Below are 15,262 nucleotides of genomic sequence, written 5' to 3'. Positions count from 1 at the left end.
CAGGTGCAAGGGAGGAAGCAGGTATGCCCAGGACGCTGAAATTTGTGCTATCCAGGCAGGACCGTGAATCCTAGGGACCATGTTGTTGAGAGTCGACGTCTGGCAATGAGGGTTATTTCAAGAAGTATACATTTGCTACTAGATAACTTAATCGTAGACCTACCTTAATGACAAGTAATTGCAACACATTCGCTTATTTAAATGGTGTTCTCACCTATGTCAGTGTATGGGGTAAATAATTTCTGCACCACAGGTTCTAGGTCTTCTTTGGCAGTTTTCACAGAAGAGCAGGTAAGATGAACCAAATCTGTGTATGGAAGAAAAATAAGTCACTTGGTTTTGCATAAAATATGGAACATACGCAACCCACAACAAAAAATGATCATTACTATCTTGTTTTATACACCACCATAAGATTATATAATGTCATCGTTTAAGCAACAACACATACCGACGATCGAACCTATGTAAGCCCAAAGGTAGACAAAACGCACCCAAAGTTAACTTTATACAGGCATCATCCTTGCAAGTTTACTTTTTTTAATTTAAAAAAGGGGCTGTTTCATCTGGCACAATAGGATTATATTAAGTTTCAAAACAATTGAAATGGATAATAATTATTCGCGCAAAACTATATTATTAAAATTAACCATTTTTAATAATGTAAGCTCACAAAACGGACGAAAAATGAATTGGGCCTTCCTGTACCTTATCTCGTTAGGAGTTAGGGCTCTTCACCCCCGGCAGCTAGTATACAGATGGTCTTTTTTTTTTTTCCACAGTGCGGTACTCGAAATTCCTACTATAGAAGCCAACACATTCAGCCTGATGGATAGCTTTAATCTTCCTAGGGCCCTGGCTATCAACCATCGGAGGAGGGAAGACCCTACTAATAGGGCCAAGCGGTCATCACATTCATTACAATAATGCAACATCCAGCATCAGACTACGTATAGCTCATTATACCTTACAAAATGTACATAAAGAATCTGAGTCTCAAAGGTTTTGCCTTCACTTAGTCTTGTAGTACCCCTGGCTTACTCATTACTCCCCATGTAGGCATATTTGACACCCCCTGAAGTCAGAACACCCTTATAAGAAATCCATCACCAGCAACTTCTTACAAGTGCGTCTTGATCTTATAATAATGCCTTCTCCTTCAGCCTAAAGGAAGACATGGCTTGGCAGTTCGGGCTGGACTGTTCCCATGAGGCACAGGGTCAGACTGATTTGCATATGGCCATGTCTGAACTGGGGTGGCTGAGTGGGCTAAAGAATGGTGATGGATTAAACCCAGATCAGTTGACTGGGGGTGAGTGTTTGATTTGCTCAAACGCTCTGTCCATCATCCCCTTTTGTATCGCTTTGTTCGCCCTAAATTGGCAGGGTATGCTCAGACGTGAGTCCCTTGCTCACTTGGCCACTGGATTCAAGATAGCCTGGCTGATGAGGATTATGAATCCGAAACCGGTCCCAGGATACTTGTTTCCGGTCCAGGGAAGACATGGCTTGGCAGTTCGGGCTGGACTGTTCCCATGAGGCACAGGGTCAGATTGATTTGCATATGGCCATGTCTGAACTGGGGTGGCTGCGTGGGCTAAAGAATGGTGATAGATTAAACCCAGATAAGTTGACTGGGGGTGAGTGTTTGATTTGCTCAAACGCTCCGTCCATCATCCCCTTTTGTATCGCTTTGTTCGCCCTAGGTGTGGCAGGGTATGCTCAGACGTGAGTCCCTTGCTCACTTGGCCACTGGATTCAAGATAGCCTGGCTGATGAGGATTATGAATCCGAAACCGGTCCCAGGATACTTGTTTCCGGTCCAGGGAAGACATGGCTTGGCAGTTCGGGCTGGACTGTTCCCATGAGGCACTGGGTCATACTGATTTGCATATGGCCATGTCTGAACTGGGGTGGCTGAGTGGGCTAAAGAATGGTGATGGATTAAACCCAGATCAGTTGACTGGGGGTGAGTGTTTGATTTGCTCAAACGCTCCGTCCATCATCCCCTTTTGTATCGCTTTCTCCTTCAGCCTGTCAGAAACTCTAAGAGGAGCCTCTTCATAGTCTCTGTGCTGGAACCACGGGGAAAAGCTCTAATCTATACCACTTCTGAATAACCGGGCTAGTCTTAATGTGTTTGCGTGCCATCTCGCCTGGTAAACTCGGACGGAAGGTGTGGGCTCTCCACCTTCACGCAGGGAGGAATGTCACATCTCAGCAGGAGCAAGCCAAGCTCTGGAACTACTGAAAAATGCAACAACAAAAAAATGTAAAACACGGACCAAATATTTAAACCTAAAAAAATAAAAATTAAATAAAAGCTCACAACAGTAGCAGTTTTCAGCAGTGAGGTCCCCTAAAAAGAGCCATAAATCTTTAGAAGTTGGCTGAATGGAAAGAATATTCAACAATCTTATCTAACCAAAGATGTCTCATCTTTGAATACTCCCAAAGTGCTAAACTGGATCCGGAAACTCTTCTTTAGAAGTGCTCCTGTGCAGCACTATGTGGCGCGGGGCAGCTCTGAACTGGCTCAGAAGCATCTCGGAAGATCAAGCATAGCAGCATATAAGCACCGCCTCTGCATACTGATGTTAGTTTCTTGTCTTTTCAATATCCAAGCCATTATATGTGGAGCATGAGCAATTGTTGGTACAAGTGTGCTGAATATAAACTTGGGACCTTTTTAGGTTTGAAAAAGAGGCCACTCTGCAAATTGAGTAGGTGGGAGAGCAGCGAGGAATCTGTGGTTAGATAGAGTATCTACCAGTAAGAGCGTTACCAAAGGTAAGTAACTTGTTCTTCTGACAGATACTTCTACCTGCAGATTACTCACCTTAGAATCAATATCAAAGCAGTAACTCTCTAAGGTGGAGGGTCTGTAGAGTGGACTCAAACCAAAATTTCTAACATGACCAAGTAGGGCAAAGTGCCCCTCCCGTCTGAGCTGACTGTCAAGGCAGTAGTGCCACACGCATGCAATGAAGCCCACACAGTGGCTTTGAAGAGGACAGGGACAGGCAATCCATGAGCCAAAGCAATGGTAGCAGCATTAGCCCTAGTAGAATGGACTCAGAATTTCTGGAGGCTGCTTATTGGCTAGTGCACAGCAGATCTTGATGCAGGGAACTATCACCTCAACAGGGTCCTCTTCTGCACGCCAGTCCCTTTCTTTGTCCCAAAGAACCCCACAAAAAGCTGACTGTTCACAGGGTATTCCTTGGTACAATCAATGTATAAGCTCTACCCCTCTTGGGGTTAAGCCAAGGGAGCCTCTGCATCTCATTCACGGGGTGATGAGGAACAAAGAATGCTAGTAAAGTAATGGATTGTTCAACACAGAAGGGAGTCATGACTTTTGGCAAGCATGGTGCCGGAAGGGTCAGTATCAGCTTGTCCTTGAAAAGGGTAGTCTATGGCAGTGGCACTAAAAGTACCTGGTGTTCACTCATGAGACACACTGACATAGTCATAATGAAGAAGATGTTCTTTAAGGTCAGGAGACACATCGAACAACTATGAACCACCTCGAAGTGTGTACAAATAAGAAATGCCAAGACCAACTTAAGGTCCCACTGTGGCACCACAAATACACTGGGAGGAAACGAGAGTCAAACCTTTAATGAACATCATCACAAGAGGTGATATAAACAAGGATAATTGGTCTAGTAAACACAGAATGGCCAAATAGATGACAAATAACCTTTAATGGTGCTCACTGCAACACCTTGCTTGGCCAAAGATAAAACATACCAAAGGACAGTGACAAATGCTCATGCCAAGAAGTTCCAGGTACCACAATCTTCTGGTCACGTTTGGAGCCATTAGGATGCCTTGGGACCAGCCGTTCTTGATCTTTTTCAGAACTCTGGGCATTAGAAGCAGGGGTGGTGAGGCATAAAGGAGTACCATATTCCATTCCAGCTGGAATGCATTTCCTAGCAACTGTTCTTGCAGAAACGACAAAAAGCAAATCTTTGGACATAGTGCATTTTCAACAGTGTCAAAAAGATCTAGCCAGGGTTCTGCTGTTGGGACAATAACCTGTGCCATCTCAGGAGCCTGATACCAGGGAATTTCCCCGGCGCTCCAACCAACACCAAATGCGCAGATACTCCTGGTACACCTAACCCTGCTGGTTCCAGTAGCACATGGCAGTGATGTTGTCAGTAACAACTTGCACCAGCCTCCCTTTGATGGCAAGCAGGAAGGCCTTCGGAGCCAAACGAATGGCTTGCAACTCCAACAGATTGATGTGGAGCCGGGCTACCGACATAGACCAAAGTGCCCTGAATTTTACTTCTCCTAGATTACCTCCCTACGCCAGCTGGAAAGCATCCATCACCATCAGCTCTAGGTGGGGAAGGGAGAGGGCATGGAACCACGACCACCTAAGATAGTGAGCCATCTGACTTGAGATCTGGATGATATCTGGATTGGTCTCCAACCTGTTCCGTAGTGAGAGCTACTTCTGCTCAAGGAAACACTTCCTGAGCTACTAGCAAATTTTAGAACTGTAAAATAGTGACTACAGTACACTATGACCACGCTAAGCAGGATTATCAGTAGTTACAACCCAAGTATTCCAGGTGCGGTTAACAGCAGAAATGCCTGGAAATCGTTCATTAATATAAGTATAACATGTCGACAGCTGACTTATGAAGTAACAATCAAATCTTGACATGCCCTACTGTATAGAGGACATCAGTACAGCAGTAGATCTCCCCAGCTTAGCTTGAATTATCATTCATTAGGTTTTGAAAATGCATATTTTTGTATCAAATACCACTTTCCATTGTAGGCAAACAAACTCAATTTTCCAAAAGAAATCACAGAGACCATATATCAGTAATGACCATTAGTATGCCAGGAATAGGTAAATGTAGGCCAGTCATGCTCCTAGTAAGTAAATGATGGCTGCCAGTATCGTATACCGCAAATACACCAAACATACCCTAAATAGTAAAGGATGACCATTATTATGCCATTGACACACAATTGATGGTCGGAATGCAGAACAAATCAAAATATTCACCCCCAGTCAAGAGAACTGGGTGAAATTCATCATTCTTTTGCTCACCATGTCACCCAGTTCAGACTTGGCCATATGCAAATCAGTCTTGATCCTGTGCCTCGTGGGAACCGTCCAGCCCAAACTGCCAAGCCAGGTCCTCCCGGGACAGGATACAAGCACTCTAGGACTTGTTTCAGGGTTCACCCCTCATCAGCCAGGATAGCTATGGCTATGGCCAGGTCTAAACTGGGGTGGCATGGTGAGCAAAAGAATGATGGATTTAACCCAGAACTCTTGAATGGGGTGAATGTTTTGATTTGTTCAGCATTCCGTCCATCAATTGTGTGCCTTTTGCTTCCTCGCCCTAAGTTCCCAGGAATGCTCAGATGTGGGTCCCAGGCTCACTGTGCCACTGGATTCAAGCTATCCTGGCTGATGAGGTGTGAAACCCAGAAACTGGTCCTGGGATACTTATTATGTCAGGGAAGACACCCTTATGATGGGGGCTAGCATACACATTGAGTGGTCCTTGACACCAGGCGTAGCTTTCAGGAAGCAATAGTGTTTATTATGGACTTACACAAATACTGATGAGTCTCTTACATTTCTATGGACTGGATAATGCCCTGTTCTCAGGTCTTGAGCTGATCATGCACCCAACTAACACATTTTCACTCTGATTCCTGCAGTCCCACACTTTGGTGAGTCAGCACTGATTACTGCTCAGGCTACAACTGCCATACTTCTTTTATGGTCCACTGTTCACACACATGTTGTGACTGATAAAGCAGAGACTTCAACATGGTCAATCTCCTTGTGGCTTAGTTATAATGAGATTGGATACAGACTGTCAAGTGGCAGGCCCTATAGGCCAATACAATACGTGTTTGAGTGCACGTATGTGTTACTGCCCTAGATTTGGCTGGCTGTCACTCTAAGGGTCTTGAGATGAGCAGTGCTGCCTTCTTTAGTAGGCACTTATTCTCTGAATTTGATACTGGGCTTGACGTCTCTGAAAGCTACTTTGAAGGTACTGGTGAGCTACCAGTAGGTCCCAAGCTACTTCAGCTACTTGTTGAAGAACTCCAGATGCTCGGCCCAAGGGAACTTTAGATTCCATTATAGAGCCTGCTGTGCCACCTGGTGTAGCTTGCAAGGAGGATACAGAAAGCTAATAGGCAAACAGGCATCAAAGCTGCTATCATCATGATCCAGCACAGAGGCTGAAACATTGGGATCATAGTCCAAATATCCTGGAATTAATGTGGCAAAGAGAAGACCCAGAACTGCACTGTGCCCAAAACAGGTCCGATGAACAAAAGCCTCTGCGATGGCACACACACTGCACAGAACCATATCTCCCATGTAATGTATCCCTTGCAGGTATACATACACCCAGTACATGCACCCACCATGCATGTACTCAACAGCACTGCTCCATCTGTGTAATTTACTCTTCTCGGGTGTACATATCACCACTCCTGCACTGCAAAGCACTAGGTGAGTAAGGCCAAGGGATGAATTGCACACACAGCATCAGAACTTTTCAAAAGGTGAGTGAGTTTGTGGGCCTCAGGTTAAAAAGTACCTGTTCACTTCTACTGATCACTACACAGTATGATTCCACCACATATTGTGCTGCTTATCTCTTGGTGAAGGCAGTAGCCTTCCACCATTATGAGAGAAGGGCTTTGGGTGCTATTCCCAGTCCAACAAGATTCCCAATCTGTGAAACTATTTCATGGCGCACATGTATCATCTGTGTTTTGCTTATGTCAACAACAATCTGCATTAGGGATCCAGACAACAGTACAGTTGGGCACTCAGGCCAGGGGTACACATCCATTACTATGCAGAGGTACTTTCCGTCCCAACATGGGTGAATAATAACACTTTGTGAACAACTAAAAATCCCAACCATGCATTGTAGGCAAATGTACGCTGACACATTTCTCACAACCACAGCCCACCATTATATCAACTTTATAGCACATACATTCTAACTACAGTGCCAGAATGTTATAGAAAATCCAGAAACAGCAAGGCAAAAACACTTGGGGCCTGGACAAACAATAATGAGGCAAATACCCTTGGGGCATGGACATACAAAAGTGAAGTGAAAACCTCTGGAGCCCGAACGTGCAATAATGAGACAAAAATGAATATGGCCAAAAGGACAGGAGAGAAAAAAGACCACTATTGCGTCAGTGAAAAGTGGAGATATTTGTTTTATTTTCTGAAGAAACGTGAAAACATCTTGATACTTACAAGTGCCTGTCATGCAGGTCATCGATGATGAACACAACTCTAAGATAGAAACTGTAGGCTGAGTGGGGTCCTCAGATGCCATTCTTAATACAGATATCTACAGAAAAAAAGAAGAAGTATTAGACTGATAATATTGATCCAAGGTTTAAAGGGAGAAAGTGCTCAAAGTACTCTAACTTTCACCCCCAAACATCCGACTACAAGCAAATTTGGAAATTCTAAAAACTAGTTTGCTTAAAAACGATTTGCCGATATTTCACTGCAGGGTAAAACTCCCGACACACTCTCGGCACTAGTGTTTGGCCCGCAGTGACTGTTTTTTGTTGTCGATTTAAACAGGGTTACCCCCTCCATCCCCTCACCACCGTGCCCATGGGCATTTCTCCACCTCTAACTGCAGTGCTGTTCAATTATGAGTTGAAGTGCAGGTGGCGAAATATGTCAGTCAGCAAAAACAAAGTGCTTCACAAAGTCTGGGGGCTGGGGGAGGTGGGTGTGCCCAGGGTTCATACAGGTCCCAGTCAGTACTCATCATGGGTTATTTTGTGGGCACCCCCGTGTTCCCGCAGGCTCCCTGGTCAGCAGCCACCCTGGGTGCCAATGGGAGTCAGCAACATTAAATATTCCCTAATTTCTGCTCTAGTGATGCTAGCACATTCACTGCTCCCGGCCAACACTCTTGTGAGCAGAAACATAAATAACTGACCCTGTACCGACGGGAGTCTTTTTGCTCCAAACCAAGGTGCAAGCAACCACACTGGTTCGGGTTCTCGAGCCATTTTTGGCTCAGGTAATTTTAAAAATCAAATCAGTCCCAAATTTTTCTAGGAAGGAGCTGAGGTGATTGAACCAGTGTTTTTGAAAAGTTTTGCAAAGATTCCTCAAAAGGTACCAAAGTTATTAGCAAATCAAAGAATCTATTTCCTATGGAAACCGAGTCCTTACTAACTATATTAACAATTAGCCTTATGTTGCAAAGTAAACAGTAAATATCACTCCTCAGATACAATAAAATGTTACTTCTAGGTTCAGATTGGGCCCTAAAATCGATAGAATTATTTAATCAATGTTTGTTCGTTTCAAAAATGTATCCCTCAATAGCACAGAGTGTCTGCATACATAGTAAATTCATTATACACGTAATAAGATATTACATCATGTAACAATCAACAGCAATGAGATAGGCTAGAAGCAGGCTCTCGTAAAACAATGCAGTAGAGAACACAAGAAGCACATCCTCTCCATCATACCAGGCCTGATTCGGGCATGATACAAAGTAGAGGGACAGTACTGCAAACTTCATTGAGGACGATAAAGTCTACTAATGACACATACATCAATATCCTACTTGTGCTAAATGGAGAACTATAAGTAGCAGCAATACACTCAAAGCAGACAGAGGCATCATCAGAAGCAGGGAACACTAAGAAGGCGCTCAATATAGGTACCTAAACCCATTTACAATGACCCTGTATATAGCTTTACTAAAAACACATACATGGTCGGCCTCTTTAGCTTACAATCAGGCACTCTAGTGGTTCAGGTGAGGTGACAACCCATGGTGATACACTTGTACTGCTATGAATGAAGAGCCTACCAAGTTAGCTTCGGGGGACTTGAATCTCAAAATTGATCTATCTATTGCCTATACTGTCCAATTCCACAAGCCTATGTAGCAGACACTCTGAGACATAACACATAAAAGAAAGAGCTACCAAACTGAGAAGACAACCATGCACCTAGATCTTAGACGTAATCTAACTTTACTAGTTCATTATAATTTAGGTCTGCCCTCAGTCTATTGATTCAGGGGTTTAAAGCACTAGGAGTCCTTTGAACCCAAATGCACTGGTCTGCCTCATTTTTGCCCATGAAGAATGAGCTGCCACTATGATGTTAACATTTCGAAAACTTGAGTGCTGAGGTACTTGGGGAAGTTTCTGACTGAGCAAAAAAGCTGCTGCCATAGAGAACTACTGACGAATGCCATGGGCATTTAAACAAGAAGAAAACAGCCGACTCTGTTGAGGACAAATTGCAGACACAGATACAAACAGCAGTGGTTCTTTTTTTTCAACAACCTTTCATCTAAGGAGGCCAGAGGGAGTCGCTCCACATGAACTCATTGATTAATATCGTCGCTTCTCTGTGAGTTATGAGAAGTGTTAGTCTTTGAAGCAGAGATCAGCTTTTACAAGAAGTACTATACAATGTTTTAATAGACTTAAAAACGTTCATCTTCCTGATCCCGCCCGAAACAGCAACATGTGGAACAGTGAACCTGAGGTATCAAAGACTTTTCACGGCCACAAATTTTAGGCTGCACAAAGCGGAAGGTTTTATGAGGGTAAAAATGCAGATCTCGCATATTAAAATGACATTGCACGTCACAAATGTCCTAATGACACACAATGTTAAAACTATGATTCTCTGCGAAACACAAGGAAAAGAGTAAGGAAAAGTCGTGTGTCATGATTCTTTGTGATTTGTAAAAAATATAAGACTGCTTTTTGATCGCTCAAGAGGTTTAAACTATTGAAAGATTATTGTTTGCTCTTCGGTCTATAACCACTTCAAATTGTCATGATTGACACTTTGTAGCGCGTGAATAATAGGAGTGGGAAGAGCATGCGCGTTCTGCTCCAATATCCCGTTTATAAATATGTTTTTATGATTATTTTTTTTTAGCAATTTGCTAATGTGAATACTTACATGGAGGTCGTCTGCTATTGCTGCCTCTATCTCTGCATTCGTATTTGATTGCATGGATTTGTAGAAGAGATCCCACCTCGTACTGAAGCGGCAGGATTTCTGCAAATCCTTGTTCCAAGGCAATTAGCTTTGTACCAGACCGATACATCGGGCACATGGCAATGCACTGTCTCATTTACTTCACAGACAGTGGACCCAAAGGATATTCTATCTAAAGGGTTTCATTTAGACTAGTATCATGGGCTTATCTCTGATCTCGAAGAGAAACTCCTCACTGAAAAGAGCTTGCCACAATCACAAAAGCCAAATGCTCAGGCATCCATCCATTTCCAGAAAATGACGAAGTTCCAAGAGGAATTTTAGCTAAGGTCGTGATGCACCTTAATGATAGTTTTTTTAGAGGACACAGCTTTTAAGAACTCTTGGAAAAGGGCAGCACTAAAACAACCCTTTGTAGAGCATAACATCATGTGGATTTGTACCTTGTAGAGACAATTCTGCTTGAAGACAAACGAAAAGATTCCAGCAGAACCCACAGTTACCAAGTAGTAAGAATTTATGAACAACGTACTTTACACCGCATTCAATCATTTTGTCGCCAGTTACAAACTGATCGAGAAACTAACAAGTGCATAATGATATGAAGGGGATCTGGGATTCACAGTGCTGCACACTATTATTGCACCTCAATTTGTGAACCACTTAAGGCATCCGGGATCATACTAGCTACCTGGACTCAGTAGCCGACGACACAAAATATTTCATCAGATTAAATCAAAGTGACTAGACAGAGAAAGCTGCTTCAAAAGTTTGATGATTTTCGAACCAGCTGCATTACAATTCTTTTCTGATGCATATCTATGAAACCAGTCTGATGTTCTGTTATTAAGAGCTCCTAATTATGCAGACAATCCATAGCTTCATGAGAATGTCTGGCACTCACAGGTAAAGAATGGAGCAAGAACCAGGCAGGCTTGCGCTTTCAGGAGTATATAAATGCAAGAGTGTGTGAATTCATGTTAAGCAGTTTCTGTTTGAAAGTCCACAATATGTATGATCCTTATTGCCAACAAAATGGCCCTATGATTTGGAAATGCCATAGAAAGGATCAGATCATACTAGAGAACAGGATGGTGATAAACAAGCTTCCTTGAATCGGACCAAAAAATAAACTGTCACTTCCTCCGGACTATACGTTCTGAGAAATATTAAAATAGGAGTGATATCTTAAGTTTTAAGAGTATTCTGGCTGTTATTAATCCAAATAATAATGTTGCTAAAATAGGAGTAATATCCAGCGAACCATTGCCCCGCAGTATGTGTCAGTGCTTAGCTTGTTAAAAAATATAAATCAGTGAAAGGGCCAAACGTTTCTTTATGAGCCAGGTCTTAGAGCTGCCTAACACCAATGCCACGTCTTGATTCACCCTCATGCCTTTTCATTCCCTCACATTACACTCCTTGACTCTTTAGGTCACTCTTGCAAATTTTCTCTTCAACCCTGCTGTCTCCCTTTGTCCCGGCTTTCCTAGTGCTCCTTTTTTCACGTTCGTGCCTTGCGCTCTCTTGCTCTGCCTCAAAGTCTGACTATTAACATTAGTTTTACATCAGGCAGATGCTGACGTTTTCAGAAATTGTGATTTGGAGTTAACAAGCGACGAGAACTTTATAAAACTCTGGACTGGCTGGCTAAACATGAAGCTTGGAACTCTTCTCCGTATCTAGCAGAGAGTTTCGTTTGGTCTCTGATACGGTGAAATAAATTCACTAAACCTCCCCTGAGGATTCTATTGACATCGTACCTCTTGTAAATCAAGAATTTAATTTAGTTAATTACTTGTTTTCGAACTTCTTGCCAAGCGAAGCATAAAAGCTCATAATTGCCAGAAGCATCACTTCAGCCCTACACTTGACACACCCTTGAATATTTGCCCAGGAACCTTATTAAATAAATGTAAATGATCCATGGAACATAAGGTTGATCAGATCGTTAATGCGTCCATGACAATGTTGCATTCGAAAGATGTATTGGGCTCACTATTAAAAAACATACACAAACCTCGTTGTACCAGATTTTTCTAGCTATAGAGCGTATCGTATCTGCCTTTCCTCTGACAGGGACGTGGAATTTAATAAAATATCTACTGTCCATGGGGCAGGTTGCTTCATAGATCTACTTGCCCTGTAGCAAAATCCACTTGACCCTTTTGTGCCATGTAATGCGGTGACAAATTATGGCAGCAATCTCATTCTATAATTGCCCTGAAACAGCCTCTCTGATTAGGCCAGGGCTCCTTCCATAGTGGGGTTTGAAGACTAGCAATTCCCCTATGTTGCCACATTTCCACAGGTCTACATACTGGGGCTGAAGGTAATGGTAAGGAACAGTTTGAGGTTGGAATGCCCTTTTGAGTCTTAGCCACTTGCATATCCTTATGGTTTTCACCAACTCTTCTCTTATCTGTTCCCATACCGAGAAAGATTGGAAATGTACTCCTGAAAATGGCAAACATGAAACTTCTCCCAGGGTTGGGGAAAAAAAAGTGGTTGGAGGGAAAGTAAACTTGCAAACATTCAGATTTTCGCATGAGCAAATCTACACCTGCTTATTTGCTCATGCTTAAATGCAGTTCACAAATATTTTTTAGGAGCACTATGTTTTGGCCTACTTCTGTAAAGTCATGTGAATTCATGAAAGCAGTTTATCTGAACTTAATGAAAGGACATGGGTGCACTTTTGAGAATGTATTTAATAATTGGGCCCTAATTAGGTCTGGTGTTAACCATGACCTTTTATGTTTATTAAAATTCTGTCTCTCTCTCTCGGCTAGCTTCACTGTGAGTGACAGCATTCTGTTCTTTCACAAGGAGCATAGCGACAGTCGTTTTGTTCAGTGCAAGGTACTACTGTGTCAATTTGTGCTTTTTTGAGACCAAAACAATTTTTGCTTTTGCCAATATTTGTTATAATGGTGAGGGCCTGGAAGCTCCCACACCAATAAGGTTTACAAAAACCATGCCAAACAAGACAAGCACTGACACAACACAAAAGGCTGACAATATTTTCAGACCTACTGGCTTTATCAATGCTTGTTTATTTTTATGTTTTCCATAATCTTATTAAAACTGGTTACACTGATTTTCCATTATGAATATGTTTTGGAAATACTAGCAAACACATTTTACTAAATGATGGTGCAAGAAATGATACCTAAAATTTTACAGTAGTTTAGTGAAATGTTTTTGCATTTTTTTGTGGACATTTTATTTTGAAAGCAAAGAATCATCAATCTTGCTTTCAAGCTGCTGCAAATATTTTCATCTAATCACAGAGAGAGCATTCTGGGAGCATTATACATAGCTTCATATTGCTAAACATTGAAAATGTGTGTACCCATGTACACATTTTTATACTAAAACCACTGTCAGTAATGCTGTCTGAGCACACAACATTTACTTGGTGCACTCATCCTAATAATAAAGGCTTTGCATTAATGAACCATAAATACACGTTTGAACAGCATTAACACATGGACACAAATATAACCTTAACTGCAGGCCATGCCTTTCCCTGATCCATAGTGTGGTACTGTAAACTGACAGCCAAAGGGCTTGTGCTGTAGGGGGTTCGACCTACTTATCCCAAGGACAAAATACACATGAAAACCTGTTACCCTTGACCCCAAACATAGAGAAAATGGTGAACTCTCAACTTGAGAGTTATGAGGGGAATGGATGAAACCAGGACTCATAAGCTGGGTTTAGGCCCAGACAAAAGCATCTGGCCTGGTTACTTCAACACACGATCACTTATGAATGAATGGCGGTCCATAGTGGTGATGGAATTTTACTAATCTTTCAGCCTCCTTTGACATCTTCTACCTTCATATCATCATCCAGGGCCTGATGGGGAGTTGTATCGTAGCTCTGTTCTCAAGAGGACTGTGTTTTTATATGGCTGATTGCAGTAGTTCGGCGAAGTAATTTTATCTCTGAATAAGAGGCCTCTGTGTTGGGGAGTCCCACAAGGTGCTACTATCTCATCGTTTTTATTCAATATTTATATGAAATCCTTGCATGTGCCCTGCAGAAATTTTGAAACGAATTCAGATTTGTTCGCCCATAACTTACTGTTGCTCCAAACAAAGGCCGATAGGCAGTGAGGTTCCCCTGAGCTTGAGTTTATCACTTATTCTGCTTAATATCTATGTAATATTAGTAAGTTTGGCTTCCAGGCACTAGCCCAAGTGGACGACACCCATGGTTTCTGGGAATAATATTTTCCTCACAATAGTGAGATCCCCATCTCATGGAATGCCTCTCCATAATTTAGTATTATATTTATATTGCTGTAGGTTTCAGCACTTAAAAAGCAGTTAAAGTTGGCCTGTCACAAACTTATGGAGGTGCTACCAGACGGTTCAGCACTGAGAAAACCAAAGGTTAAAATAACGTTAAAGTTAGGTCAAATGTTCGATTTTAAACTCTAAAAACCTATCTCAAGAAATTATAACTCATCCCCTTAGGTAACTATAGCTCGTGCCCCAGCCATGCACAGTGATATTATCAATGATGTCAAAGAAGATGTCATGAGTGATGTACAATCTAGGGTAATTAGGAGTGTTTGATGAGGGTTCGAGTTATAGTTTAAAAAGGAACATTTCACCTAACTATAACGTTACTTTACCCTCTGTTTTTCAGTGAATTTCGATGTTTTTTTTAACGTAAAGTAATATTTAATTACTATATGTTAATACAACCTCCACCGTGCACAGCCTTTGGCCGTGCTCAGTGGGGCTTGGTTGCAGGGCCTGCAGCCATTTCCCTGCATGCAGCTAACCCCACGCTCTGCAGGACGTTCGGTCATGCATGGCGAGGGTTGGCCACAGGTGGCCAATCCCCACATGCAGCTAACTCCATACTTTGCATGGCCTTTGGCCAAGTGCAGTGGGGGAACGGCCACAATGCCTAGCCTGTTGCCAGGCTCAGTAGCCAACCCTATGCATACAGTCAACCCTCCACTGGCACGGCCTGGCAGTGTGCAGTGGGGATTGGCCCAAGGGCCTTTTTATTTTTTTTCTAAAGGAAGGGGCACATGTAAACCTCCTCCCCAGGTCGATTTTAGCCACAGGGACCTCATCTCCAAGGGCCTGGCCACATTTGTGAAAGGGGAGGGAGCACAGGGCACCCTCCCAGGCTCGCTTTTGTTCTGGGGTCCCCGTCCCCTGTGGCCTGCCAAACATATTTAAGAGGGAGGGGAGACAC

General features: G+C 42.7%; 1 protein-coding gene across 2 annotated transcripts in view; it reads right to left on the bottom strand.

The window, feature by feature from the left end:
• The window catches only part of CHM (CHM Rab escort protein), a 732,389-nt gene that overhangs the window by 187,097 nt on the left and 530,030 nt on the right, over positions 1-15,262 (bottom strand). For both annotated transcript variants that reach the window (XM_078688468.1, XM_078688469.1), the window contains exons 12-13: positions 7,286-7,382; positions 215-307 (exon numbers count right to left, since the gene is read on the bottom strand). In XM_078688468.1, coding sequence (XP_078544594.1) covers positions 215-307; positions 7,286-7,382 — 190 coding nt within the window. The remainder of the gene's footprint in view (positions 1-214; positions 308-7,285; positions 7,383-15,262) is intronic.

The sequence above is a fragment of the Lissotriton helveticus genome, chromosome 4_1 (genome assembly GCF_964261635.1).
Source record: "Lissotriton helveticus chromosome 4_1, aLisHel1.1, whole genome shotgun sequence".
Lineage (NCBI taxonomy): Eukaryota > Metazoa > Chordata > Amphibia > Caudata > Salamandridae > Lissotriton > Lissotriton helveticus.
This window is presented reverse-complemented; position numbering and strand designations above follow the sequence as displayed.